General features: G+C 48.1%; 1 protein-coding gene across 2 annotated transcripts in view; it reads right to left on the reverse strand.

Moving 5' to 3' along the window:
• Window positions 1–27,338, reverse strand: part of RASSF5 (Ras association domain family member 5) — a 79,141-nt gene that overhangs the window by 29,453 nt on the left and 22,350 nt on the right. The window contains exon 2 of one of the 2 annotated variants that reach the window (XM_007988678.3): window positions 21,209–21,330. In XM_007988678.3, the coding sequence (XP_007986869.2) occupies window positions 21,209–21,330 (122 nt within the window). Of the gene's footprint in view, window positions 1–1,474; window positions 2,000–21,208; window positions 21,331–27,338 lie in introns of those variants that run through there. The other variant, XM_007988679.3, reaches the window with a different exon arrangement.

The raw sequence follows: 27,338 nt of genomic DNA on the forward strand, positions 1-27,338 counted from the left end.
GTATGTCATAATTACCTAGGGAGCTTTTCAAAATCCTGATGCCCAGGCTGTACCCCAGGCCAATTAAATCAGACGCTCTTGGCATGGGAACCAGGTATGACCAGTATTTTCTAAAGCTTCCTGAGTCCAGTGTGTAGCTAAGGTTGAGAACCACTGGTCTAAATACCTAGCTAGCTGGAGTATCTGTGGGGGGATGGGGGGATTTATACCATGCGGCAAGAACCCCATGGGAGGGTGGGACACCTCCGCTCTGCAGCCACGGTGTTCTGCATGAGCCCCAGCTACAGCCAGGGAAAGGGACGCCTGTCCCTTTGCCCCTCACCCTCCGGAACATCCCCTGCTCTCCAGCCTCATGAGTGGTACCCCGGAAAACAGGTGCTAGTTACAGGGGCCTATTTTAGTTGACTCCTTCAAACGTAAAATCACAATCTCTCCTTTGGTTCTTGGGCCTCTTCTCACAGTGGGAAGGTACAGTGCATTTGCCTGACTTCAGAACCCAGGAAAGGCAGGGCCTACAGGCAAGATGAATTCTTAACAAAGGAGGCCCCAGAGTCAGGCCTGGGGAAGGTTTTGGTTAATTTGAATTGGTGTGGCACTACTGAATTAATGATGAGCCTGCCACACACCTGTGAAATATAACAGCTCACTTCTGTTTATAAACAGCTCCTTCTAGGTAACCTCTCTAAGGACCTGGCTTGGAGCCCTCTCATCTAAGTAGCAAAACAAATAAACAAACTCAGCTTTACCTCCACTCCCACCAAGATACTGACAGACACGAGGCCTGCAGCCAACTAGGAGAATGGCCAGGGCACCCAGGCTTGCTGGGTGTCTAGAGGCAGACACCTTTAGGAAACACAAATCATGCCATCAGGAAACACACGCAAACCCCTTTAGGTTACCTAAACCGACCCAGGAAGTTAAAGTGGTAGCACGACAGCAGCCTAGGCAAGAAGTTTTAGTTTGCTTCTAAAAACACCCTGGACTTCTGCAAAGTTGCTGGATTACGACTTAAGGTGGTTTCTGGCCACTTCAAATACGGAAGTCTCAACTGATGAATGTGTGTTTATGATGTTTATCAACTGATGAATGTTTCTCCTGCTGAAGGATTGGGTGCCATTCAGTTTCCATCTAGAACTTCTAAGCTAGGATTTGGGGAGAGGGTGCGGTTATGAGACCCTGCACTCAGGCACAGGTGAACCTGCAGCCAATCTACCAGCCAGGCGCAGTCCCCACATTCTAGAGAGCCATTTTGAAGAGATCTGGAGACGCAACCGCTGTGAGGAGGACTGACCAACTGAATAGCGCGGGTCCCTGAAGGGCTCCAGATAGGATGCTCAGCCCTCAGAGCAACTGCCTGGCCACTTTCCTGACATGTGGCTTTGTCCCTTTGCTGGGAGCAAGGTTTTCCTTCTAGATTGACCACAGAGGTTATTTTCCCCAACGAAAGGCTCCTGCATTCCATTATTATGTTTACCTTTGAAAGATGTTTGCTCTGCGCATTTCTGAAAAAGGTGGTCTTAGCAGTGAAGAAGCAGTCTTCCAGTTCCTCGTCCAGGCTGCAGTACCCACTGCTCATGCTGCTGTCCACGGTCATCTAGCCCAGAGTCCCCGGACGCGGCCGCCAGTGCATCAGAGGGGGCCGGCCTCGGGATGCGGCGGAGGGAGGTGGGCACCGCTCCCTGGGCTCCGCTTGGCGTGAGCCCCTAGCCCTGAGCCCCGAGCCGGTCGGGTAGCTGGCCAGGCAGAGCCGGCGGGCCGCCTGTGTTTCTTTCAGAGGGGGGCGAGCGCTCGGGCGGCCGGGTAACCTGCTCCAGTCCCCGCGCCGCCTGCGCCTGCAAAGCCCCGGGCGCCCGGCTCGCGCCTCACTCCCTGACTCGTCCGGGCTCTGCGGTTTCGTGTCCCCGGCGCCAGCGCCCTCCCTCCGCCGCGGTGCAGAGCGCCATCTCCGCACCTCCCCCGCCTCCCGCGCCTTTCCTGCCCCTCGCGCAAAGCAGTTCTGAAGCCACTTCCTCTGCAAGGTTCCTCAAAGCCGGCTGGGCTGTCACTGCGCCCCTCCCCCGCCTCCCCTCCGCCTGGGTGCCTCCCGCCCCCGGTGGCAAGTGGACTCGGAACCGCAGGTCATGTAAGGGATGCGGAGAAGGAAGGGACCAGGATGGACCCGAGGGGGAATATTCCCTCTGTTCTTTCTTCACCATGCACTTGCTTCTGGAAGGAGCCCATTCTCATCAGCCCCAGTGACTCAGGTTCCACGGAGTAGAAGGTGCCAGCTATAAGGGCAACATCATCCCTCCTCCCTTCTCCTACATCCACTTCCTCACCCCCCCCCCCCCACTCCCTCCCCCATTCGCTGGGTGGGGGAGCCGAGTCAATCGGAGTAGTTAGAGAAGAAGAAAATCAATATCTGCCCTGCCTGGGGAAACAGCAATATTTTCAGTTGGAAATGCCAGAAGAAAGTGCAGGGTCACCACAAACACATGCAAATCAGATGCAGAGTTATGGCAACCTAGAGAGCAAGCTGCCTTCCCACTCATAGAACTTAGCCCTCAGGAAGCCTCAGGATACACAGGAGCCTGCAGACACCATCCAGGTTATCTGTGCATCTTCCTGATAGTCTGAGAAAGCGGGATCTTGGCCAGATCTTGTCATTTCTAACATTGAGGAGGGCTCATTGATATTTCCCCATCTGACCGGACAAAGGAACACGTAAGGCTGAATCCTTCAAAGCAGTTAAGACAATAACCCCCCAATAGATCAATAGTAGTTCTAGCTACCATTGTTTGAACAACTCTCTGTGCAGGTGATTTACATGCAGTCTATCATTGACTCTTTCCAATAGCCTTGAGACAGAGACTGTGTACAGATGAGAAAACTAAGGCTGGGAGCCACACAGGTAGAACATGTGTGCTGGGACTCAGCCCTGGTGTGTGCGGCTGCCTACGCCCCTAGTCACTGTCACGTACAGACCCTCAGCAGTGATGAGGCTATTTGGGTGGGCACTTTGCCATCTTTAAATACACTGGGAGCTGGAGTCCCGGTGGGGAAACAGCCTCCAGAGACCTGGCTTTGCTACCATGTTCATGGAGTTTGATGGCTCATGGACACCGGAGTGCCCTGGACAGTGGCTGAGAGGGGTTATCAGGTCTCTCTCCAAACCTGTGTAACTTTTCCTACAGTTCTGAAACAATCCCGTCCTGGGGAAAATAAGCTGGGTGGAGGACTAGACTCAGCCCCCCGGACACCAAGCTGCCAACTCCATCTTAAGCTCTGGCTACCTTCATGAGAAAGCCTCTCCCTCTCCCACCTAAGCCAGCTCCGTCAGTGCTCAGGAAGGTTTCAAACTGCAGCCCAATTTGGTTTCATCCTCCCACACAGTCTTCTTCCCAGAAGCCTGCGAGTGCCTGGCAGGCACAAACACAAGAGAGCTGAGAGTCAGCACCCCAGCCGGCTGGCCGCCCTCCGTGTAGGAGAACTGTCAATACCAGTAGCTGTCTCCTCTGGCAGGCAGATAAGAGGAGACAGTCAGCGCTAGGGGCTGGGGTGAGCTACTGGGTGTTTGCAAGGGAAGATCTCACATTAATGGGGGTGAAAGTAGGTTCTGGCTTTGGAGCAATCTTTTTTTTCAAATGGGTATTTTAGAGGCTGTTTTGAGGGGGTTTCCCCAGAGAGGTGGTTTCCTGTGGTCCTCGGGCCATCAATAACAGCTCACCTGCGTTGTCCAACCAGCTAAGCAACATGCTTTTCCTCATAGAAAGAACATCCTTGCTCAGTGGGAATCTAATACTTAAGAAAAAAAAAAAACAGGCCAGGCGCGGTGGCTCAAGCCTGTAATCCCAGCACTTTGGGAGGCCGAGACGGGCGGATCACGAGGTCAGGAGATCGAGACCATCCTGGCTAACACGGTGAAACTCCATCTCTACTAAAAATACAAAAAAAATTAGCCGGGCGTGGTGGCGGCGCCTGTAGTCCCAGCTACTCGGGAGGCTGAGGCAGGAGAATGGCGTAAACCCGGGAGGCGGAGCTTGCAGTGAGCTGAGATCCGGCCACTGCACTCCAGCCTGGGCGACAGAGCCAGACTCCATCTCAAAAAAAAAAAAAAAAAAAAAAAAGAAAAAAAAACAGGCCCCAGATTATCTGTGGCCACACCGTGTCCTTGGATTCATGTGGGGAAACTGCAATGCAACGGCAATGCTGCATGTTCAAAATGTGCAATCTTCAAATACAGTTAGTAACAACCTATTCAAACACCAAGCCAAGGTACCCCAGGAGTCAGCATGAATCTCTCCTTAGAAGCAACACACCAGATGCCAGACCTGGTTAGGAAAGTTCTCAGGGACACTGTGTTCTTTTAGGGTGCTGCTCCCTGCCATTCCAAACATTATGAAAATCTGATATCTGAATAGAGCCTTTCAAACCCTTTTAATATCTATTATTTCACCCAGGCTACTCTTTTATCTTAAGAGCAGGTACTATGCCCATTTTATAGATAAGGAAACTGAGGGAAGTAACTTGTTCCATCACAGCTCATTACTTTCAAAGCCTCTTGACTTCTAGTTAATGTCTCTTTCCCTACCCTATCCCAGCTGTCAGTGAATCTAGGTTTGGAAGAAAGCCATGTATAAGAAGTCAGCAAAACAGAGACTGTGCTGGCAGGGACTTTAGGACTAGAAGAAATATACAAAGATCATATATGATATACCAAAGTTGGCCATCCTCCAGGAGAAAAAATCCAGAATGAAGCCCCTGGGTCTCAAAGGAAGAAAGACAGGACTCCCTGCAGCATCTAATGGCCCTGTCTGAATCTCTGAACCTCTTCCCTATGAAAAATCAATAATAGTGATAGCTTGGCCAGGGTAAGAGGGAGGGGGCATGGAAGAGTCTGAGCAAGAGCGTTTAAGGCCCTGAGACGCAATCGCACAAAGGATGGGAACTGGCTGTTCTTGTCCCTGGACTTAGGAAGAGGAGGCTGGATCTAAAGCTGTAGCAGCCAGAGCCGTAAATCCATGGCACCGTGCTGGGGTTCAGAAAGCCCCATTGAAATGATGAATGGGCCACTTTCCTAACTCAAAGTGTCAGATGATGAAAGACATTATTTTAAGCTTTTTTCCTTTCTCAAGTGCAATCCTGCCATGTGGCCAGATCCTCTTGTAAGATTCACCCTGTAGTTCTGCATGTACCAGAAAAGCTGTGATACAGGCCTGGAAGTCAGGAGCTTGTATTCTAGTCCCAGCTCCAACTCCAGCTTGATATGGTATCTTGAGCAACCATGTACATCAGGTTTCCTCAACTGTCCAATTGAAGGGTAGCAGGGGTAGAGATCAGATTTAGGACCTTATGACCTTATGATCAGATGTAGTGGCATATAAAGAGGCTGAAAACCAGGGCGAGGTGCCACCCCACCCCTGAGACATATTTTGAAATCACTGTTAGCTAGTATGTGCAGGCACTGTACTAATAATTTGTTCATAATTTCATTTAAGCCCTACAACAATCCTATGAGGAAGCTCCAGTTATTATCTATATTTTACAGAAAGCAAAAGGAGGTTAAGGCAAGTTAAGTAACTTGCACATATCCACACTGCTAGTTGATGGTGAGCCAAATATCAATCCCGCTGGGTCTGACTCCAGAACCCAAGTCCTTGAACTCTAAACTCTGCGGCCTCATGGTTTACGTCTGTGATTACTCTCATAATAACAATATGCCTGAAATTACAGTTCATTACAAACAAGTTAGGAACCACTTTCTCCATCTGCCTATGCCCCCATCTTCCTTTCAGCTTCCTGGGGTCTTCTCTTCTCCCCCTGTGTACCCTTGCTCTCCCTGGGGGGTAAGTCTCACCTATGCCAATGGTATCAACCACACCTGACAGACTCAGGGCTCATAATTCTTTCTCTCCCAGGTATCTCCAGGTGGGTAACTGTAACAGCTCACTGAGTACCCAGCCCTTCCTATTGGAGTTTCACTCTCAACAGGGTCAAGATTGAGTTTGTTATTCCCTGCCTTGTCAACTACCTGCTCCTTCTTTTCTTCCCTTAGTATTTCCTATCTTGATGAGTGCCATTAACCAAGATTAGTGCAAAGCCTTCCAAGAGTTCCCCTTGTTCCTATCTCTGCCTCTTCCAAACCCCCTACCTTTTTGTTGCCACAGTTATCCTTCTGAGATGAAGATCTGATCATGGTACCATAACAACTTCTATTCAGATTTCAATGAAAAATTATTGAATAATTACTACGTATCAAGTTCTACTTGCTTATTCTTTCTTTCATTTAACAAATATTTACTGAGCACTTCCTTCAGGCAAGCACTAGACTGGATGTTTGAGTTTGGGCATGAATAAGACACGGTCCCTACCTTCTAATAATATACAGTCTAGTGAGAATAACATTGAATAAGATGGTCTACTAAAGTTACTGAATGAAAGTTACACATTTCATTATCTCACTTAATCCTCAGAACCCTGCAAGAAGGCATTTTGCAGATAAATGAACCGAGGTTCAGAGTAAACTTGCCCAAGCAAACAAATGGTAGAATCAGATTCAAACCCAGAGCCCCTGTAACTTTCCATTACAGTTGTCCTTTCTCCATCAACTCCCAGCACCTATTCCAAACTCTTGAGCAGGTCCTTCAAGACCCTTCACAGTGCACACCCAGCCAACAGTTCACACCCATCTCCAGGTGCAGTCAAGCAAGTCTCATTACAGCTGCACAAAATTCGATTCACATTCCCAGAAGCCACCTTTCCCTCTTGTGGCTTAGCTCTTGCTATTCTCTCCTCTGATGTCAAAATCCTCCTCCTATGTCTTCCCCACTTCCTGACACATATTCTCCAATATCATCCATACCTCCCACACCTTCCATCTGACTCTGAGAAGCATCCTTAACCAGATGTCCTATCTGGGTTGAATCTTAACATGCTGCCAGTCATCCCTAGGGTAGCATTTTTCAGCATTCAATGGCTGTGTACAGCAGAGAGCTCAGTGTCTCCCCAGATGACTTCCTGTTGTAAGAGGTGAGTGGTGGCACACCATTTAGGTTAGACTCACCCTACAGTCACTTTCTCAGTGGTGCTAACCCACACCACACTTCTGATTGGCTGCCAGGCTAACAGCTTCAATAGGCCTTGACACTGAAACTACTGAAGATAGCTGAGTTACCCGAGTTGTCCACACCCTCAGGAATTCATGTCAGGGTCTGAGTCAGGCCCAGGGGCTCTGTCCTCTATTTTTCCTCCCTAGTGAGAATAGAGAGTGACAAAAGACGTTTCTGATCAACAGCCATCTCCCTGATGTGCCCTTCTCTGGGCAGGACCAATCCTCCAACATCCCGGGCAGCATGGTCACCAGGGTGAGATGTGAACAACTATTGCACTGCTATATCTAGCAAGGAAGGTCTTGCTGCCTCTCGCCTGAGAGCCTCAGGGCTAGCCTAGCCCAGCTGGGGATCATTCAGGAAGCCCACTGCTTCTAGGGTAAAAGGGGATAGACTGTGAGGAGCCCAGAGAAATGTCTCCAGGGTTTAAGGATCTCTAGAGAAATATGCACCAGAGCTCTGCCCCTCCATGTGGCCAGGACTTCAGGTGCCTCGTTTTTGGGAAGCATTTCCATTCTGCCTAATCAGAAATACATTGACGTGGGCCAGCCCATCTGGGGCTGCTCAGACAGGCCTTGGAGAGGCTCCTGTGAGGGTGGCTGTCCAGTGCAGATGAATCACTGACAGCTTTGGCCAGCACTTCTGGCTTCTAAAGTGTGGCAGGAATCTGCGAAGGAGCCATGGAGAAGGCTGTCCCAGATGGGATAGCCTAGTCAGGGTAAGGATGAAGGATGTTCTGCTCAGGGTAAGGTAGAGGGAGCGGGGGACTGGCTCCTTCTCTTGGCAGATGTAGGTGGGCTGGTGTGCATCTGGCACCTCTAGAATCCCCTGGGAGCAGCCATTTGTTTCTTATCGAGGGAAGGAGTCAGAATAGAAATCAGTGCCAAATTTTGGGTTTGGAATCTAAGGAAATACTGACTGAGGGATGAAGTGGGGTCTAATGTATTCCGCTCCCCACCCTCACATCTACCAGGAAAGATTAGATGTGGGACCCTAGTTTCTGACTTTTCTGACATTCCTGCCAAGTCAACTAAAGGTGATGAGTCTCCTCTTATTTCTGCTGGCCAGAGAATAACAAAAGATGCTGTCAATATCAATTGATTGCTAGATCATAAAGTTATTAAGCTATTGAAAGCCAGATTTTAGAGCTGGGAGCACTAAAATTGCTCCAAGATGGCAGAAAGGGGCTGTCAGCAGCCTTAGGACTGGGTACCAGGGCGGGCACATGGATTTGTGACCGTGTGCTCAGGGCACAACACAAAATTCCCATTTTGGAGAGTTACCATATTTTAAGATGATGAGAGCAGGCATGGTTCACACCCATAGCTATCTTAAGGATAATGTGTCTACAGAGGGCAGGCAGCCTGCTAGGCTGAAGGCTCTCAAACACCATGGGGGCAAGGGAAACTATGCTCTGTGCCAGTCCTATTATATATATTCCTTGTGATAGGTGCTGGGAACACACTGGTAAACAAACAAGGTTCATGCTCCATGGAGTTTACGAGTGCTTTTATACAGTTGCCACAGCGACCACACTGGTGTCCCCATGTAATAGCTAAGAGAGGTTATGTACTTTCCTAGTGTCATAGTGAGTGGGAGAACCAACATCTGAATGCCAAAAACCTCTACAAATCCAATTTCAAAATCGAATAAAATGAAGGACTTCTTGAGCACCGACTATGTGCAAGGCCCAGTGCATTATGAGGAAGACTAAATGGCAGAAGATAGGATCCCTGCCCTCAAGGCATTTACCCAATGTGTAAGGCTGGGTATTAAGTGAACTAGTATGAATTAGTATTAGATCAGCGCCTGGGGGAGTTCTGCTCCTGGCAAAGATGAGGGAATAGGATTCAGATATATCCTCCTGATCAAAACAACAACAACAAAAAAAAAAAAAGGATACAACTTACGAAACAGTGGTTTTTAAAATACTGGCTATCAGGTAACAAGGCATAGCAATCCCTGAGAGACAGGAAACAAATGAGTTGATCCCTACATTTACTCCCAGTTTACTCCCAGGCGTGGTGCAGAGAGGGTACTAAGGTGAAGCCTGGAAAACCCCCTGAAGCTGAGGAGATGTTGCTCAGAGTCTAGGGAGACAAAGGCAGCCCGAGTTCACAGGACAGAGTAACTGAATGGAGACAGCTGCAGAGAGAGAACTGCAGAAAAGCCCCTAAAGTATTCACCTGGGTGCCCACTGATCAGTGTGTGCATGGGAAGAAATGACCCGAGGCTAGAGAGAGAACCACCCAAAAGGACTACAGGTAACAGTGTCTGCCCTCGTAGAGGTCAGGAATAGCGCCTGTTCCTACGAGCCATACCTGAAAACCTCATCATTTATTAGGCACTGGGCAGAGTACGCAGAGAGTCTTACCTTAGCGGTGGGAAGTAATTAGCCCTAGACTGAGCACTGTTCCAATCCTGACAAATCTTAAAGAGGATCTTAAAATCTTAAGAAGGATCGAACCACTTCTAAATAATTTAACTGGGTCCTAGAAAAAAACTCAGGAATATTTCCACAGGGCTGGGTGCGGTGGCTAATGTTTGTAATCCCAGGACTTTGGGAGTGTAAAGTGGGAGGATCATTTGAGGCCAGGAGTTCGAGATCAGCCTGGGCAACTTAGTGAGACTCTGTCTCGACTACTGACAACAACTGACACAGACATTAGCATTGTTCAAAGACACTAATTCTGGTGTCTCAGGCAGCCCACTGCTTCTAGGGTAGAAGGGGATAGGCTGTGAGGAGCCCAGAGAAATGTCTGAATAAGTATATGCTATTTATTCAAAAAGTTAAGTAGAGAAATGGAAAATATATTTTAAAAATCCGCATCAAACTACTAGAGATGAAATTTACAATGCCTTTGATGAGAAATATACTAGATGGGGATTAATGGCAGATTAGACTTTGCAGAAGAAAAGATTAGCAAACTTGAAGACACAGCAATAGCAATGATCCAAAATGAAGCACAGGCCAGGCACAGTGCCTCATGTCTGTAATCCCAGCACTTTGAGAGGCTGAGGTGGGTGGATCACCTGAGGTCAGGAGTTTGCGACCAGCCTGGCCAACATGGTAAAACCCTATCTCTACTAAAAATACAAAAATTAGCTGGGTGTGGTGGTGGGCACCTGTAATCCCAGCTACTTGGGAGGCTGAGGCAGGAGAATTGCTCGGACCCAGGAGATAGAGGTTGCAGTGAGCCGAGAATGCGCCATTGCACTCCAGCTTGGGCCACGGAGCGAGACTCTGTCTCAAAACAAAACAAAACAAAAAACAAAACAAAACAAAATGAACCTCAGAAAGAAAAGATAATTTTTTGAATGAACAGAGCAGTAAGCTGTGGAACAAATTCAAGCAATCTAATATACATGTAAGTGGTATCCCTCAGAGTGGGGGGGGGGTATAAAAATATTTGAAGAAATAATGCCCCCAATTTTTCCAATTTTGATGAAAACTATAAATCCACAGATCCAACAAACTCAATGAACACCCAGTACAAGAAACATAAAGAAAACTACAAAAGGCACACTGTAATCAATTGCTCAAAACCAGTGTGATACAGTTTGGCTATCTGTCCCCTCCAAATGGCATGTTGAAATCTGACCCCTCATGTTAAAGGAGGCCTGGTGGGAGGTGTCTAGGTTGAGGGGGGCAGGTCCCTTATGAATGTCTTGGTGCTCTCCCCATGGTAATGAGCATCTCGCATTGTTCCTTCATGTGAGAGCTGGTTGTTCAAAGGAACTTGGCACCTCCTCCTCTCTCTCTGGCTCCCTCTCTCATCATGTGACATGCCTGCTCTCCTTTCACCTTCCGCCATGAGCAAAGGCTTCCTGAGGTCCTGATCAGAAGCCAAACAGATGTTGGTGCCATGCTTGTACAGTCTGCAGAATCATGAGTCAAATAAACCTCTCTTCTTTATATATTGCCCAGTCTCAGGTATACCTTTATAGTAACACAAAACAGACTAACACATAGAGATAAAAAGAAAAAAAAGAATATGTTATATACAGAGGAGCAGAGATAAAGATACCAGTAAATTTATTGTTAGAAATAATGCAAGTGAGGAAGTAGTGAAGCGACATCTTTAAAACAATGAAAGAAAAAAAGGTGCCAACCTAGAAATTTCTACCCCGTAAAAATCTCTCAAAAAGGAAGGTGAAATTAGAACTTTTTCAGACACAGAAAGTTGAAAAAACTCCTCATCAGTACACCCACAAATACAAGAAATGTTAAAGAAAGTCCTTCAGGCAGAAAGAAAATGATATCAGATGGAAACCTGGATCTACCAAAATAAAAAAAAAAAGTACCAGAAATGGTAACCAAATGAATAAACAATTTCTTATCATTTAAATCTCCTTAAAATATAATTGGCCATTTAAATAAAATATTGTAAGGGGCTTACAGCAGCGGTCCCCAAACTTTTTGGCACCAGGGACTGGTTTTGTGGAAGACAGTTTTTCTATGGACCGGGGTGCGGGGGATGGTTTTCGGATGATTCAAGCACATTACATTTATGGTGCACTTTATTTCTATTATTATTACATTGTCATATATAATGAAATAATTATACAACTCACCATCATGTAGAATCAGTGGGAGCCCTGAGCTTGTTTCCTGCAACTAGATGGTCCCATCTGGGGGTGATGGGAGACAATGACAGATCATCAGGCATTAGATTCTCATAAGGAGCGCACAACCCAGATCCCTCACATACGCAGTTCACAACAGGCTTCGTGCTCCTCTGAGAATCTAATGCTGCCACTGATATGATAGGAGGCAGAGCTCAGGCTGCAATGCGAGCCATGGGGAGTGGCTGTAAATACAGATGAAGCTTGGCTTACTCTCCAACTGCTCACCTCCTGCTGTGCGACCTGGTTTCTAAAAGGCCACGTGTGTGACCCTGGGGGCTGGGACCCCTGGCTTGTAGTATAGGTAAAAATAAAACACAGGACAAGAACGGTACAAAGGTCTGTAGATGAGAAATGGAAGGATACTATTATTTTTGTTTTTTTCTTTTCTTTTTTTAAAATTATTTTTTCATATAAAATAGAGACCGGGTCTCACTATGTTGCCCAGGCTGGTCTTGAACTCCTGGGCTCAAGTGATCCTCCTACCTCGGCCTCCCAAAGTGCTAGGATTACAGGTGTGAGCCACTGTGCCTGGCCAGGGTTTTATACTATACATGAAGTGGCATAGTATCATTTGACAGGTAGACTGTGATAAGCTAAAGATGTACAGATGGTTCCCTCTTTACAATGGTCCTACTTATCATTTTTCAACTTTAAGATGGTGCTAAAGAGATGCACATTTGATAGAAACCATAATTTAGTTCAGCATCCAATAAATTACATGAGATATTCAACACTTTATAAGAAAATACGTTTGGCGTTAGATGATTTTGCCCAACTGTAGGCTAATGTAAGTGTTCTGAGCACATTTAAGATAGGCTAGGGTAAGCCATCATGTTTGGTAGGTTAGGGATATTAAATGCATTTTTGGCTTAAGATATTTTCAACTTTCGGCTGGGCGCAGTGGCTCAAGCCTGTAATCCCAGCACTTTGGAAGGCCGAGACGGGTGGATCATGACGTCAGGAGATCGAGACCATCCTGGCTAACACGGTGAAACCCCGTCTCTACTAAAAAAATACAAAAAACTGGCCGGGCGAGGTGGCGGGCGCCTGTAGTCCCAGCTACTCGGGAGGCTGAGGCAGGAGAATGGCGTAAACCTGGGAGGCGGAGCTTGCAGTGAGCTGAGATCCGGCCACTGCACTCCAGCCTGGGCGACAGAGCGAGACTCCGTCTCAAAAAGAAGAAGAAGAAAAAAGATATTTTCAACTTTCAGTGGGTTTATTGGGATGTAATCCCATAAATTAAGGACCATTTATATACTGTAAACGCTAAGACAACCACTAAAATAACAAAACAAAGGGTTAAAGCTTGTAGGCAACAAATGGGATAAAATGCAATCATAAAGTATATTCAATTAATCCAAAAGAAGGCAAGAAAAAAAAAAAAAAGAAAAAGCAAATGAAGAACAGATAGAATACTCATAGAAAACCAATAGCTGGCTGGGTTCCATAGCTCATGTCCATAATCCCAGCACTTTGAGAGGCTGAGGTGGGAGGATCACTTGAGCCCCTGATTACTTGAGACCAGGCTGGGCAACATGGCGAAACCCCGTCTCTACAAAAAAATACAAAAAAGTCAGCCAGGCATGGTGGCACATGTGTAGTCCCAGTTCCTTAGGATGTTGAGGTGGGGAATCACCTGAGCCTGGGGAGGTTGAGGCTGCAGTGAGCCATGATTGTGTCACTGCACTCCATCCTGGGCGACCGAATGAGATCCTGTCTCAAAAAAAAAAAAAAAAAAAAAAAAAAAGAAAAGAAAAGAAAAGAAAAGAAAGAAAAGAAAAAATGTAGTAAGAAGATAGACTTAAAATCTAGCTATATTGTGAGCTGGGATTGTGCCACTGCAATAATCACATTAAATGCAAATGATCTAAATACTCAAAGGGTAGAGATGAGCAGATTGGTTTAAAGAAAAACAAGATCCAACTATTTGCTGCCTATAAGAAATGATCTTTAAATATAAAGAGACACATAGCCTAAAAATGAAAGGGTGGATTAGGGAATGCCATGCTAATGGTAATTAAAAGAAAGCTACAGTAACTATGGTAATATCTGACAAAGTAGGTTTCATAGTAGAGAATGTTAACAGGGATAAAGAAGGTCATTTCATAATGATACGCAGGTCAATTAACTAAGAAGACATAATAACCCTAAAAGTAGCCCAGGTGGTGGCTTGTGCCTGTAATCCTAGCACTTTAGGAGGCCAAGGTGGGAGGATTGCTTGAGGTCAGGGGTTCAAGACCAGCCTGGGCAACAGAGTAAGACCCCATCTCTACAAAAAATTCAAAAAATATCCAGGCATGGTGGCACACACCTGTAGTACCAGTGACTTGGGAGGCTGAGGCTGGAGGATCACTTGAGCCCAGGAGTTCAAGGTTACAATGAGCACCAGTACACTCCAGCCTAGGTGAAAGAGTAAGACCCTGTCTGTTAAAACAACAACAACAACAACAAGAAATTCCTAAAAGTTTATGTACCCAATAATGGAGCTTCAAAATACAGGCATATTAGCTGTAAAGAGAAATAGACAAATCCACAATTATCATTGGCGATTTCAACACTTCTCTCAACAATAAATGAAATGAGTAGACAGAACACAGGTATGCCTCAACAAATGTCAGCTACTATTGTTATCAGTCACATTTCAATTAACATGTGTTGAAGCTTTCAGAAGAGACCCAAGACCCTGCACCTCCTGAGAGGTGTGCAGGTAGGTCTATCAAGTGTGTTAGGGAGCCCGGGGCCTCAGGCAAGGACATATCCCCCCACCCCCAGCACCTGCCCCTTTAGGCGAATTTCTTCTTGCTCTCTGGCTCCCCCATGTGGTCATCCTAGGTTCAACACGTGGCTGTTGGGCCCAGGGACAAGGCAGGACTGACCACAGGAGCTTCTTTTTCTCAAGGGTCTGGAAAGGTAGAGACCAGGTTAACGCAGACAGTGGCATGTCTGCAGGAGGGAGCAAAGGGCTGGGAGCCAGGAAACACAGAACTCCAAGCCAGTGGAGTCACCACTGGGTTGAGGGGTGATTGGCAGGGGCTGAGGACTGGCAGGGGCTGAGGGGTGATTACAGCAGGGGCCCTGCTAAGGCTTGACAGCGTTTGGGGTTGCAGGTGTAGGCAGAAAGGCAGCAGGGACCTGCAGGGCTGAAATGCTGGCTGGCTGGGCTGATCTATCCTGGAACCCTGGAAGCCATCTGTCCCTTTGGAGAGTGAAGACAGGGACTCATCCACAGGGTGGAACAGTGACTTGGGGCCTCAGTGATAGTTATAAGCCTTATAGCAAAAAATGTCAACTCAGATCGCAAAGCCAGAGAGTCCTGGTTTTATATCCAGGACGATAACCCTACTTTCTGGTGTTTTGGAGAGTTGGCAGAGCCAGACCATAAGGGTTGTGTGTGCTAATCCAGATTTAGACTCATTTTGAAGGCAATGGGAGGCCACTGAGGGTTTTCATCACAGGAGTAACAAAGTTAAAAAACCTAGTAAGACTCTTAGAGGTACCAGAGATGGCCCAGGACTGTCACCTGGAATACTCATGCTTTTGTCCACTCATGCTTTCACATGCCTCTTCTTGATGGAACCTCACAGGGTCCCATTTCTCAGAGGAGAAACCTGAGACTCAAAGAAACTAAGAGGCTTGTCCTGGCTCATATGTCAAGTATTTCATCTACACAATTTGGATTAGAACCTAGCTATTCAGGCACCCAGGTTAAGAGTCTGTGTTTTAAGAAAACATTTACTGCCTTTAAAAATATGACATTAGGGCCAGGCGCAGTGGCTCACACCTGTAATCCCAGTACTTTGGGAGGCCGAGGCAGGCAGATCATGAGGTCAGGAGATCGCAACCAGCCTGGCCAACATGGTGAAACCCTGTTTCTACTTAAAATACAAAAATTAGCTGGGCACGGTGGTGCTCGCCGGTAATCCCAGCTACTCAGGAAGCTGAGGCAGGAGAATTGCTTGAACCTGGGAGGTGGAGGTTGCAGTGAGCAGAGATCGCCCCACTGCACTCCAGCTTGGGCGACAGAGCAAGACTTCATATCAAAAAAAAAAAAAAAATGACATTAGGAACATATGAAAAGCATTCGGCTATTCAAATAACACAGAAACAAAGGGCAAGAGGTGAGAGTCTCACTCTACCCCTTTCAACGTCCACCCCCTCCCAGGGTGAAATCTCTTTTAGTAGTTAGCTGAGCACTGCCGGGCCCTTTTTCTGCACTTACACACATACACATGTGTGTATATATACCTGCAAAATACAAATGACCCGGTCCTATATGTACTGTGGAGGGACCTGCGTTCACGCACAATTCCACATCAGTACATCCAGATCCACGTCTCCTTTGGAAGAGCACCCTGGTATTGGTAAGAACAGCTGGCAATTCCTTCTCAGCATCCCAGGAGTTCTCTCCACTGCTCACGCTGCCCCTTAGGCACTCCCTGGACCCAGTGCCCTGGTAGTCCAGGCACCAGATGGCCAAAGAGAGTGGCCTCTATAGGGCAGCATCTTCCACAAATGATACCCAAAAGGACTTTAGAACAGTGCCTGGATTTTTTTTTAGACAAGGTCTCACTCTGCCACCCAGATTGGAGTACAGTGGCATGATCATAGCTCACTGCAACCTCCTTCTCCTTGGTTCAAGCTGTCCTCCTACCTCAGCCTCCCAAGTAGCTGGCACTACAGGTGCACACCACCACACCTGGCCAATGTTAATTTTTAGTAGAGACAAGGCCTTTCTATGTTGCCCAGGCTGGTCTCAAACTCCAGGGCTCAAGCAATCCTCCTGCCTTGGCCTCACAAAGTGCTGACATTAAAGGTGTGAGCCACTGTGCCTGGATAGTGCCTGGATAGTGCCTGGCTTAGTAAGTATTTGTGGAATAAATTTGAGGCAGTCCTTAGACACATATTAAAAGAAATTATAAGTGTCTATTTAATGTGTGCTGAGAAAAAACTCCTAAGTACATCGAACCAGTGATTCAAGGGTATTTTAAAATTTCCTTTAATACAAGTTTATTTAAATTTAATAAAATAAGTCTATTTAAAGAGAAATGTTAAGTAAATAGTCAACAGGTGGAACATGAGCAGGGCCAGAGTCCTGAGTGGGGAAGGTGCCTGAGTGTGGTCTGGGAATGGACATGGGAGGCGCTGGCCTTTGCAGCTGAGGGTCTGGGAGCCTGGTTGCCGAGGTTGCTGATCGGGGACTGTCTTTGTCCATTTTGTGTTGCTATATAGGAATACTCAAGGCTGGGTAATTTATAAAGAAAAAAGGCTTATTTGGCTAGGGGTTCTTCAGGCTGTACAAGCATTACACCAGCATCTGCTTGGCTTCTGGGGAGGCCTCAGGAAGCCTTTACTCATGGTAGAAGGGGAAGCGGGAGTAGGCGTGTCACATTCGAGAGAGAGAGCGAGAGAGAGATGCTAGGGTTGTCTCAAACAACCAGCTCTTGTGTGAACTAATAGAGCGAGAGCTCATTCATTATCGCAAGGTCAGCACCAAGCCATTCATGAGGGATCCACCCCCATGACCCAAACACCTTCCACCAGTCCCACCTCCAACACTGGACGCCACACTTCAACATGAGATTTAGAGGGACATACATCCAAACCATATCAGGGACTCTGGAGGGTCAGGAGGAAGGGGTCGGGCTCTGGGCCTGCTGGCATAACACTTGAGCACTGGCTGGAAGGGATTGCAGTGGAAGGGGTAGTGCTTATATTTCTCTCTTGCAATCTGCATTCCATGTACCAAGAAAAGCGGCACCCAAGGCCAAAGGGACAGAGCTGCTGGGGTTGCCCTGGGCTGCAGTGGGTGATAATGAGAATCCACAGTGATGGGCAAGGACAAAGACTTCTTCTCTTGGGGCCAGCTTCTCCATAGGCAGCGAAAGGACTGAACCACGCCATCAGAGGCCTCACTTCATCGTGAGCCACTGAGGGCTTTTTTCCTCCCAGGGGTGACATGATAAAAGCCCCTTAAACACCACCAGAAGTATAAATTCTTTGGGGTGTAAAATCCTAAATAAAAGAACTGCAGCTGTTTGGGTAACTGAGTGTGGTCTTTAGCCAATAGCGATGATGTTCCTTAGCAAATGAGGCTTAAACTGAAAAAGGGATCTAGGGTAGACTTGAAGGAGATTTGCTTGGTCACACATGGGTGCCCAAGGAAAAGTCAGACATCAGAGACCTCAGAGATCTTTAAGGAGAGACTCCGAAACCCTCGTTTCTGTGGTTGACAAAATGACCACAGAACAACTCCCAGTGGCCTTCCTCGGTTTCTGATGCCTGTTTCCAGTGACCTTTTGAGTTTGCCATTGGGGATTCTGAGCTCATCCCTGCCCGCTTCCACACCTGTCCCTCCTTCCTCACCAGCTGCCTCCCTGTGGTATGGCAGAGACAAGACAGTTAGAACCTTGGGATTGTTGCTTTTAAAATGTTGAGGCCAAATACTTATCTACAGGGTGATCTCAATTATGTTTTGAAAAATATATGAATGTTCAGGAAGAACACATAAAAATGTTAATAAAGAATGATTCTCTCTGGATGGAGGAAAATAAATGATTTTCTTTTCCTTAAAGAGCAGAAAGGGCCAGGTGTGGTGGCTCACACCTGTAATCCCAGCACTTTGGGAGGCCAAGGCGGGTGGATCATTTGAGGTCAGGAGTTCGAGACCAGCCTGGCCAACACAGTGAAACCCCATCTCTACTGAAAATACAAAAATTAACCAGGCATAGTGGAGAGCACACTTGGAATCTCAGCTACTCAGAAGGCTGAGTGAGACAGAATTGCTCGAACCCAGGAGGTGGAGGTTGCAGTGAGCTGAGATTGTGCCACTGCATTCCAGCCTAGGCAACAGAGTGAGACTTCGTCTCAGGAAAAAAGAAAAAAGACCAGAGAGGAGAAATACCACCGAGATGAGACCCCCTAAGCCATATGTACCCAAAACTAACTGAGTTCAGACCTGAGCCCCTGCTCCCTTAAGTCCCCCAAGAAAACAGCACTAGCACATGAAGTTAGCTCAGCCCAGGTGACGATGTCAAGGTGAAAGAAAGCTCCATCTTGAGATTTAACAGAAAAGCAAGCCAAGGCGGAAATGAGCATAAACAGGCTTTTCAGAAGAGGCAAGTGGGCCTGGAGCAGGGCCCAGGTTTTATTGATAGAAGGCTGGGTCCTGCCCCAGTTCTGCTGAAGCATGCAGTCAGGCCTGTCCAAGGCAAATACAGCAGCAGCCTGATCCGGTCGGCCCAGAAGCAAAGCCCACGCCAGGCTGTTTGCCCACTGGGGGCTGTTCAGCTCCCACGTGGGGTTCTTGGCTCTTTCCTCTGCAATGTTTCAGTGGTGTTTCTGCTCTAGACAAGCCCTGATTTTACTTGCCAGAGGGTTCCAAGGTTGACTCCTCTCTCCAACAGATGAAAGGGAGTCACTCTGTTTCCAAAAACTCAGACTTGAAAGCACCTCTTCACTGCTGACATTTGGAGGATGAGACAATGAATCCAGCCAACTCCAGGCCTTCCCTGGGCCTTTCGCCTGCCACACTTGGGAGCTGGTTAGGCCACTCTAGGGCGGGGTTTCCCAGTCTTGGCTCAAGTGACATTTGAGGTCAGATAATTCTTTGTTGTGGGGGGCTGTTCTATGCAATACAGGCCGGCTAGCAGCATTCCTGGCCTCTTCTAGAAGTCAGTAGCATCCCCTAAGTTGTGACAACCAAAAATGTCTCCAGACACACGTGCTAGGGGATGAGCAAAACTGCCGCCTTTTGAGACCGGCTGCTCTAGAGGAAGGAATAGAAAGAGACCCAAAGAGGAGACCCAGAAAGTAATAGGGGCAGCCGAGCTCCAGGGCGGGGCACAGGCAGGGCTGAGGAGACCAGAAAGGAGAGACACTTGAAGCTCCCAAAGAGAAAAGCAAATCGAAACCAGAAAAGATTGCTTCGATACGATTTTTAGGAAATGTTGCTTTATGGTGTGCTATGTAACCTCCTCCCTCCATCTTCCGAGGAAAACCTTTAGGAAACATCTGCACTGCCCATCAGCGCTTTTGGGGGCCAGATGTGCCTCCCCCCCTTTCCCTGTGTCCCACCCTGGATGGACAGGTTCCTGCTAAGGGCAAGGCCCTTCCAAGAGGCCTGGTTACATTCAGGTTATACCAGAAATAGTTACTATTCCAGCGTTTTTGGAGAGATGTTCAGAGTTTTAAAATATACATTTTAGAACCAATCCAGCATCACCCTTATAAAAACATATCATTCTTGCTTTCTAATAATTCTTTGTCGAGGGAGAGAGAAAGGCATGGGAGAACAGCTGGGAGGCTGGTAACACCCATGGTGAATTAGGCATTTGAACATTGTTGATTGTGTTCCAGAAAAAGCATGTGATGGCTACTCTGGAGACCTGGGGCTGCTCGTGAGTCCCCCATCCAGCACCTGGGTCCCCAGTATAGTTTCTCACAGCACCTTGAGATTTTTCCGTCAGAGACAAAGGATATATATTTGTTTAAAGGCTCACTCCCCTACCTTACTGTAAGCCCTGGATGTGTAGAAGCCATGTCTGTTATTTTCATCATTAAGTCCTCAGCATTCCTGGGCCTGGCACATGGTAAACATTTGAAACTTATTTGTTAAATGAATTAAAGGATGATATTCTTACCTCCCTGACTTGCAACCTTCATCCCACACATTAAGGCTTAAATCAAACATCACCTCCTCTGGAAAGCCTTCCCTGATTTCTCCCAGGAGAAACAATTGTACTATACATCCAAACACTTGGTTCATACTTTTATTGCAACATGCATCACAGTATATGCTATTTGTTAGTATTCTGCCTCCCCTGCCAGAATGTAAGCTATCTGAGGACAAGAACTGTGATGTATCTTTTATTACTCCAACTCTCACCCATGCTTGGTACACAGTAGATACTCAATAAATGCTTGTTCAATGCAAGAAGCAACAAACGCACTCCTCTGTCTCCATTCTAAATCTTAGAAATCAAAGTTCAGATACGTTGCAGTTCAAGTGTCTTTACAAAACCCAGAACCAAAAACTGCTTTGGACATCCATTTTCTGGTTCTTTAACACAGGGAGGGAACATTTGCCCAGCCCCTCTGAAGGTTGGGCTGACCTGGCTGGACAATGTGCTTGAAATGCCTCAGCCCCAGCATACCCACTGTCCCAGGGCTGTGAGGCCTTTAGGGACCGTCAGAAGGCTTTTCTGGAAGCCACCCCACTGCTCACCCATACCCACACCTCTGGCTCAGAGCCCTAAGCCACAATAGGCTCTGTACTGGGGGAGAACTACAGGGGACTTCTGAGTATCTTCAGAGTTCTCTGTGTCACTGCCCCTAGTCCCCTTGGAACAGGGTGTCTGTGAACTCCATCCAGTGCATGTGGAATCTGAGGCCCCACGCCACCTCCTGCTCACCAGAGCTCCTGGGAGAAAACGTGGAAGCTGGGGCACCTGCAGAGGCTGTTCCCATCCTGGCATGGGAGCTTTGTCGCCTACCTGGCTGAAGGTCAGGGTGAGGGTGCTTTCTGGAGAGGGTCTGTCCCGGGATGAACCCTCCTGCTGACTGCAGTCCAACCGGATCAGGCTGCGGCATTCTGGGTGACAGGTGAATTTACAGTCTGGAGGAAAAGAACCAAAGGGAGGTTAGGGGACAGGCAGGATTCCTCCCCACTTTCCCACAGAGAAATAACCTGGAAGATTGCACTAGTTCCCAGTGGGAAGAGCAGCGCAGGAGAGAAGTGGTGGGGCGGGAGACAGCGTGACAATGCCACCCTGCTCTCCGAGCCCCCAGGAAGGATGCAAGTTAAGTGCTTTACACGTTTGCAAACTGCTTTCACCTGCATTACTTTGTGTGACTCTGCAATCATTATTATTTCCATTTTACAGATAGAAAATGGGGGCCTAGAGACTGACTTTCTCAAGGTCAGATCTTCTGCCTCCCAGACTGGTGGTCGGGGTTTGTGGCAGGAGTCGTGACAGCCTGGACTTGGTTGCATACCTGGGGATTAGGGGACCACTTTTGGTTGATAAAGGCTCAGGCACCTTGAAGCGCTTTTCCTTCCTTCTAACAAGCTCCAAAAACTCAGTACATTTGGTGTCAACTTTTAAAGCCACCACAGAACACACTGTCTTGGGGAGGAGTGATGGCTCCTTTTCTCCCCTCTTTTGGGGAGCTTTGGAATGACACCTCCGTCTCCCCAGCTGCCCCTTCCCTTACTCACCCAAAGATAAGCACCTGGGCCATGTTTCTTGCATGGGTTTTGCCACTAATGTCTGCAGGGGAGCACCCTGACAAATGTGGGGACACACAGAGATCCAAGAACTGCACGACCTTCCTACCCATGGCCCAACCACCTTTCTCCAACAGTGTCTGGAAGCTCCACTGCTCATCTCCCTTGTGCTCGAAAGTGAAGCCCACCAATATCCTCTCCTTCAGATCCCACGGTTCGCTAGGCCTCCCTCCTCCTCTCACTTGGAGACAGAAATGAATGAAGTCAGCTCCCTGGGGCATGCACCCATCCACCTGCAGGCACCCACATGCATTTCTGGGCCCTCCGTGGGAGACCTCTTGCTCAGCACAAAAACAGCCTCCCCTTTAGTAATGTGAAGGGTACAAAGGGAAGTGCAGGCCAAACTTCTGCCTGCAGTGCCCAGAAACACCAGGGCTTTGATAAGGGAGCACTGAGGCCACAGCCCTCAATGGACAGCATTGTTCCCGGCGCTGGCCCTGGGACACACCTATACGGCTCGGGCAGAGCTCTGAGCAATGAAGAATGCTCTGGGGATGCCAAAAAGTGGCAACAAGGAAAAGGAGGAAGGATTGAAAGCTCACCCAACTCCACGGTGATGAGAGCTGCCATAAAGCACAAATGGGAAGGCACCTGGGAGAGGAGGAGTTTCTCTCACCTCCTCTTTTAGCTCCTGTTCTATTGGCACAGGTAGTCTATGTCCATCTGTGCATCTGAATCTCTCTCTCACACACACACACATACACACACACACACACACCCTGAAAACATCACCATGCTGAGCTGGACAACGCTAAGGAGCAGAAGACTCTGAGAAGTGTTCTGGATTTTATAAGAAGCTTGTTTGAGCACCAAAGACTTTGTTCCATCGGACCATGTAATCACAGGCTGCAGCAAAACCTGAAGCACACCTTCATATTTCCTGGTCCTGGAAATGCCAAGCTCAGGGCTTTTAGGCCAGCAGAGATGAAGTCAGAGCCCCCATGCCTTTCTCCAAACCCAAAAGCAACAGTCTGCAGGCCTGACGTGTTCAGGGACTGGGGAGATCCATGAGATTCCAAAGACAGGGCCACTTTCCACTAGAGCCCGGTGGTTAACTCTCCACAGACCGCAGTTCCCTTAAGGCAGCCCATCACCGGCTGCTGCCAAACCAAACCAAACCAAACCCTACCCTTGGTATTCCACTGTCCTCCACAATCTTCAGCTGGTGCTCAATTTATGTTTTGTTTTTTTGTTTTTTCTTTTTGAGACAGGGTTTCACTCTGCCACCCAGGCTGAAGTGCAGTGGCGCTATCATGCTTCACTGCAACCTCCACCTCCTGGGCTCAAGCAATCCTCCCACCTCAGTCTCCCGAGTAGCTGGGACTGCAGGCGCCCACCACCACACCTGGCTAATTAAAAAGGGTTTCACCATTTTGCCCAGGCTGGTCTCGAACTCCTGGGCTCAAGTGATTTCCCCACCTCTGCCTCCTAAAGTGCTGGGATTACAGGTGTGAGCCACTGCACCTGGGTAGGTGCTCAGTTTGCATGAGGAAGGAGGGAGGGAAAAGTGAAACTCTGGGTGGAGCACAGCTTCCAGGAAGGAAGGGTTCAGCCCTCCCTGGACAGCTAGTGCCATCTCCTCTGGCAGCAGTCTGGAGCATGGGGACTTCCTCATGCTCTGTGCCAGCCAGAGGGTGAGGATGAATTAGACAAGAAACCTGGGAAACCCAGGCTCACTGGGCAGATGGGATGCACATGTGAAAAGATATCTAACAACAGAGACAGCCCAAAGCAGGGGCCTGGCTGTGGCACAGACTTAGGAAGCTTGCTCAACTAGAGACAGTTGCCAGCCAGAGCAGGTAGGGAGGGCTTCAGGGTGCAGGCAGCTCTGGGGAGCTTCCAGGGGAGATCAGACTCCAGGTAACCCCTATGACCTTATCACAGGGGCCAAGAGGAGGCATGGGATTCTGTCATCACTAAAGAGAACAAGGATCTCGCCAACAAGACGCAGCAACAGATTAGGGAGCAACATTTGTAGGTTCTAGCTGTAGTTTCTCTGGGAGAAGAGGCATTTCTTGATATTGACATTGCCATCTGTAAAGTCAAATGATCCTTTCCCCTTTCTAACCTTTCCTTCCAACGAGAGCCCCTATCCCTATTCCTAGGGGATGCTTTGAGGAAAGCAAATGTGCTTCCAGGATTTGGAAGAGGGGCCTATGAAAACATATAGAAGGGGACAACTGTAAAGGGAAACGAAGGAGACAAACCACAATAGGAGCCCCTCTCCCCAGGAGGGAGCCACAACCAGGAGCTGGGATGGAGGGCCCAGGACCTCAGCACCCAGGACCACTGGAACCAAGTATGATGAACCAGGTGACTTTAACAGAAAATTACTGTCTCGCAGTTCTGGAGGCTAGATGAAAATCAAGTGTTGGCGGGACCGGGCCTGCTCTGAAATATGCTGGAGAGTCCTGTGTTGCCTCTTTCTGGCTTCTGATGATTTGCTGGATTCCTCGGTGTGCAGTTGCATGACTGCAGCCTCTGTGTCCATCGTCACGTGGCGTTCTCCCTGTGCTTCTGTCTTCTTATAAGAATACCAGTCATATGGAATTAGGAGGCCACCCTACTCCAGTGTGACTTCATCTTAATGACACCTGCAACTACCATATTTCCAAATAAGGTTGCATTCTGAGCTACTGGGGGTTAGAACTTTTTTTTTCTTTTTTGAGACAGGGTCTCACTCTCTCACCCAGGTTGGAGTACAGTGGCATGACCATAGCTCACTGTAACCTCAAACTCCTGGGCTCAAGCCATCCTCCTACCTCAGTGTCCTGAGTAGCTAGGACTACAGGTGCGCACCACCATGCCCAGCTGATTTTTTTGTTGCTGTTGAAACACAGTCTCTCTATGTTGCCCAGGCTGGTATCAAACTCCTGGCTTCAAGTGATCCTCCCACTTCAGCCTCCCAAAGTGCTGTGATTACAGGCATGATTCACCATGCCCAGCCTGGGCTTTAGGACTTAAGTATATCATTTTTGGGGAAAGCCCAGTTCAGTCCACAACATGGACCCTCCCTGGGCCATATTAGGAGCACAGAGCCCTTAGGCCCAAACAGATGGCGGTTTCTACTGGAAACCTTCTCCAGAGATCACAGTGGGCTGGCAGGACAGGACGGGGAGGCTAGGGAGTGGTAAACTGAGGCCAAGGTGGCCTGCCTACCTCCACCAGGCCCGCTCCTGAGCTTCACAGTCCCTGAAGGTTACTGCCAAGGTTACCTCAAACATGGCCCACAGGCCATCGTGGCCTGTGCTTGGAGATGGCATTACTTCTTTCCCTTTAGCCCTGAGGAGGTAAAGCCAGCAGGTGGAACTACATAGGAGTTCCATAGCTAGGAGACTGTTTTTCCAAAATTCAGAAGCTACAAACCTCCCCTTAATCCCCAGGGCTGCCAATGTTAGTTTTTGCCCCACCCCAGTTGCCAAATGCACACACACACACGCACCCTCTGCCGTGTGGCTGCATAGCCCAAGTGGCTGTTTTCTGAACCAGAAAATGGGTATGTTGATAAGAACTTACTCTGTTGATAAGAAACCCTTTAGGCCCTTTCACCCCAGAGTTGCATGAAAGATACAGAGACAACACAGAACTCTCCTCTTAACTCTCCCTGCCTCCAGCCCAGGCCAAGGCATGGGTGAGGGCGAGGCAGGCACCAAGGTGACTGAGCCCGGATGACAGCAGAGCTACCAGCCTCCCCTGTGGTCAATCCCAGGTCAGTGAACAGCAGCTTCTCACTCTGCATGGACAAAGCAACTTCTGATGCCTGAGGGAAAGTAGGACAACTTCTGAATCCAGGAACCTATGTCCATTCTCTGAATACTGCTAAGCCTTTTTGAAGAACGCCAATCTTACAGCAAACCTTAACACTCCCTTCCCCACTCTCCCTGAGGACCAGCGGCCTATGCTATGATGTCATGGAAAGAGATGGACTTTGAAGAAGGCGTGGCCTCCAGGCCCCGCTCAATTAGCTCTGTGACCCTGGGTAAGTTATGAACTTCTCTGAGCATTAATTTTCTCTACCTTAAAATAGGAATCATAGTAGCCAGTTCCTAGGGCTGCCATGAGGATTAAATGGGGTTCCTGATGTCAAGAACTACATAGAAGCCCTGGAAGGTGGAGGCTCCCAGTTAAGAGTTAATGATCTATCCCCTACCCTCTCCTTCCACTGCTCTGCTATGTGGATTCCTGAGTCTCACCAGCCTTACCCCTATAGGTATTTCCAAAACAAGCACACAAATCACTTTTAGTTTTAAGATAATTTTGTTCTTAGGCACCACAGGGAAATCTGAAAAAATAATATGCATTGGAAAATTACAATTTACCAAAGTTTTAAAAAGACAAGTGTAAAGCTTGTCCTGATCCTCTTGAACAAGTCAGTGGGGACTGTCGCCATCTCACGGTGCCTATCTTCACTCCCTTTTCAAGGGGATTCTCCTTTAAGAATCCCCCATTTTTCCACTGGGTGTTGCCCCACTGGAGTCTCTGGGCTGGACTAGCTATGGCAGCTCCAAGACCACCCAGAGAGGGTCTCCAGTGCCCTCTGAGCACAGACCATCCCAAGCGGCTTTATTGATACCATCAATAAAGTAGTACCTTCTCATTTCCCCACATCCCCTTTAATACTGGAAGTTATTAACTTTGGTTAACAATTTTCTTTTCTGACACTAGAGTGAGATTTTAGAAGTTCAAATGTTGGAGGAGGGGTGAGTAGAAAAGCAGGGAGGAGGGATGTTCCAGGGGGCCGGCAGAGCCTTTCTGCCACGTGGGGCAGGGTTACCCCTTGCAGACTCCAAGCAAGTACACCCCGCCACTCCTCACTGCAGGGAGCTGAGCCCTGGGGCCTCCAGCCCCCCGCGCCCTCACCCTGCAGCCTCTACCCTGCCAGCTCCCCCAGCTAGGATACCCCCTCTCAACCTGGCCCCAAGATGTCCCTTCAGACTCAGACTCTCATACAGTAGACACAGTTGTTCCCTCTGCAGCCTCACCGCCTGCTCCAGATCTCCTCGGCCACAATTCCTGAATGAGACCTTTTCTGCAGCCCTTTGCTCTGGGCCCTGCTCTGAGTTTGGGAAGCCCATTCACTAGCAAGCATTCAGAAAGGAACTACTATGAAATGGTTGAGTGACTAAAGGAAGGAATGGTTCTCTGCCTTTTGCTGAAGTGGAGAGACCAGAGTGCGAGTGCTGATCCAACCCCAGGCCAGGGTCCCAACTCTCTACTAGCCTTGGTTTCCTCATCTGTTAAATGGAGATGATAGCAGTACAGTTGTTGAGAATTAAATGAGAAAGTTATGTAAATAACACCACAACATTTGCTACATACTAGGAGTTCAATAATAT

This window comes from Chlorocebus sabaeus, chromosome 25, assembly GCF_047675955.1.
Source record: "Chlorocebus sabaeus isolate Y175 chromosome 25, mChlSab1.0.hap1, whole genome shotgun sequence".
NCBI classification, from domain to species: Eukaryota; Metazoa; Chordata; class Mammalia; order Primates; family Cercopithecidae; genus Chlorocebus; species Chlorocebus sabaeus.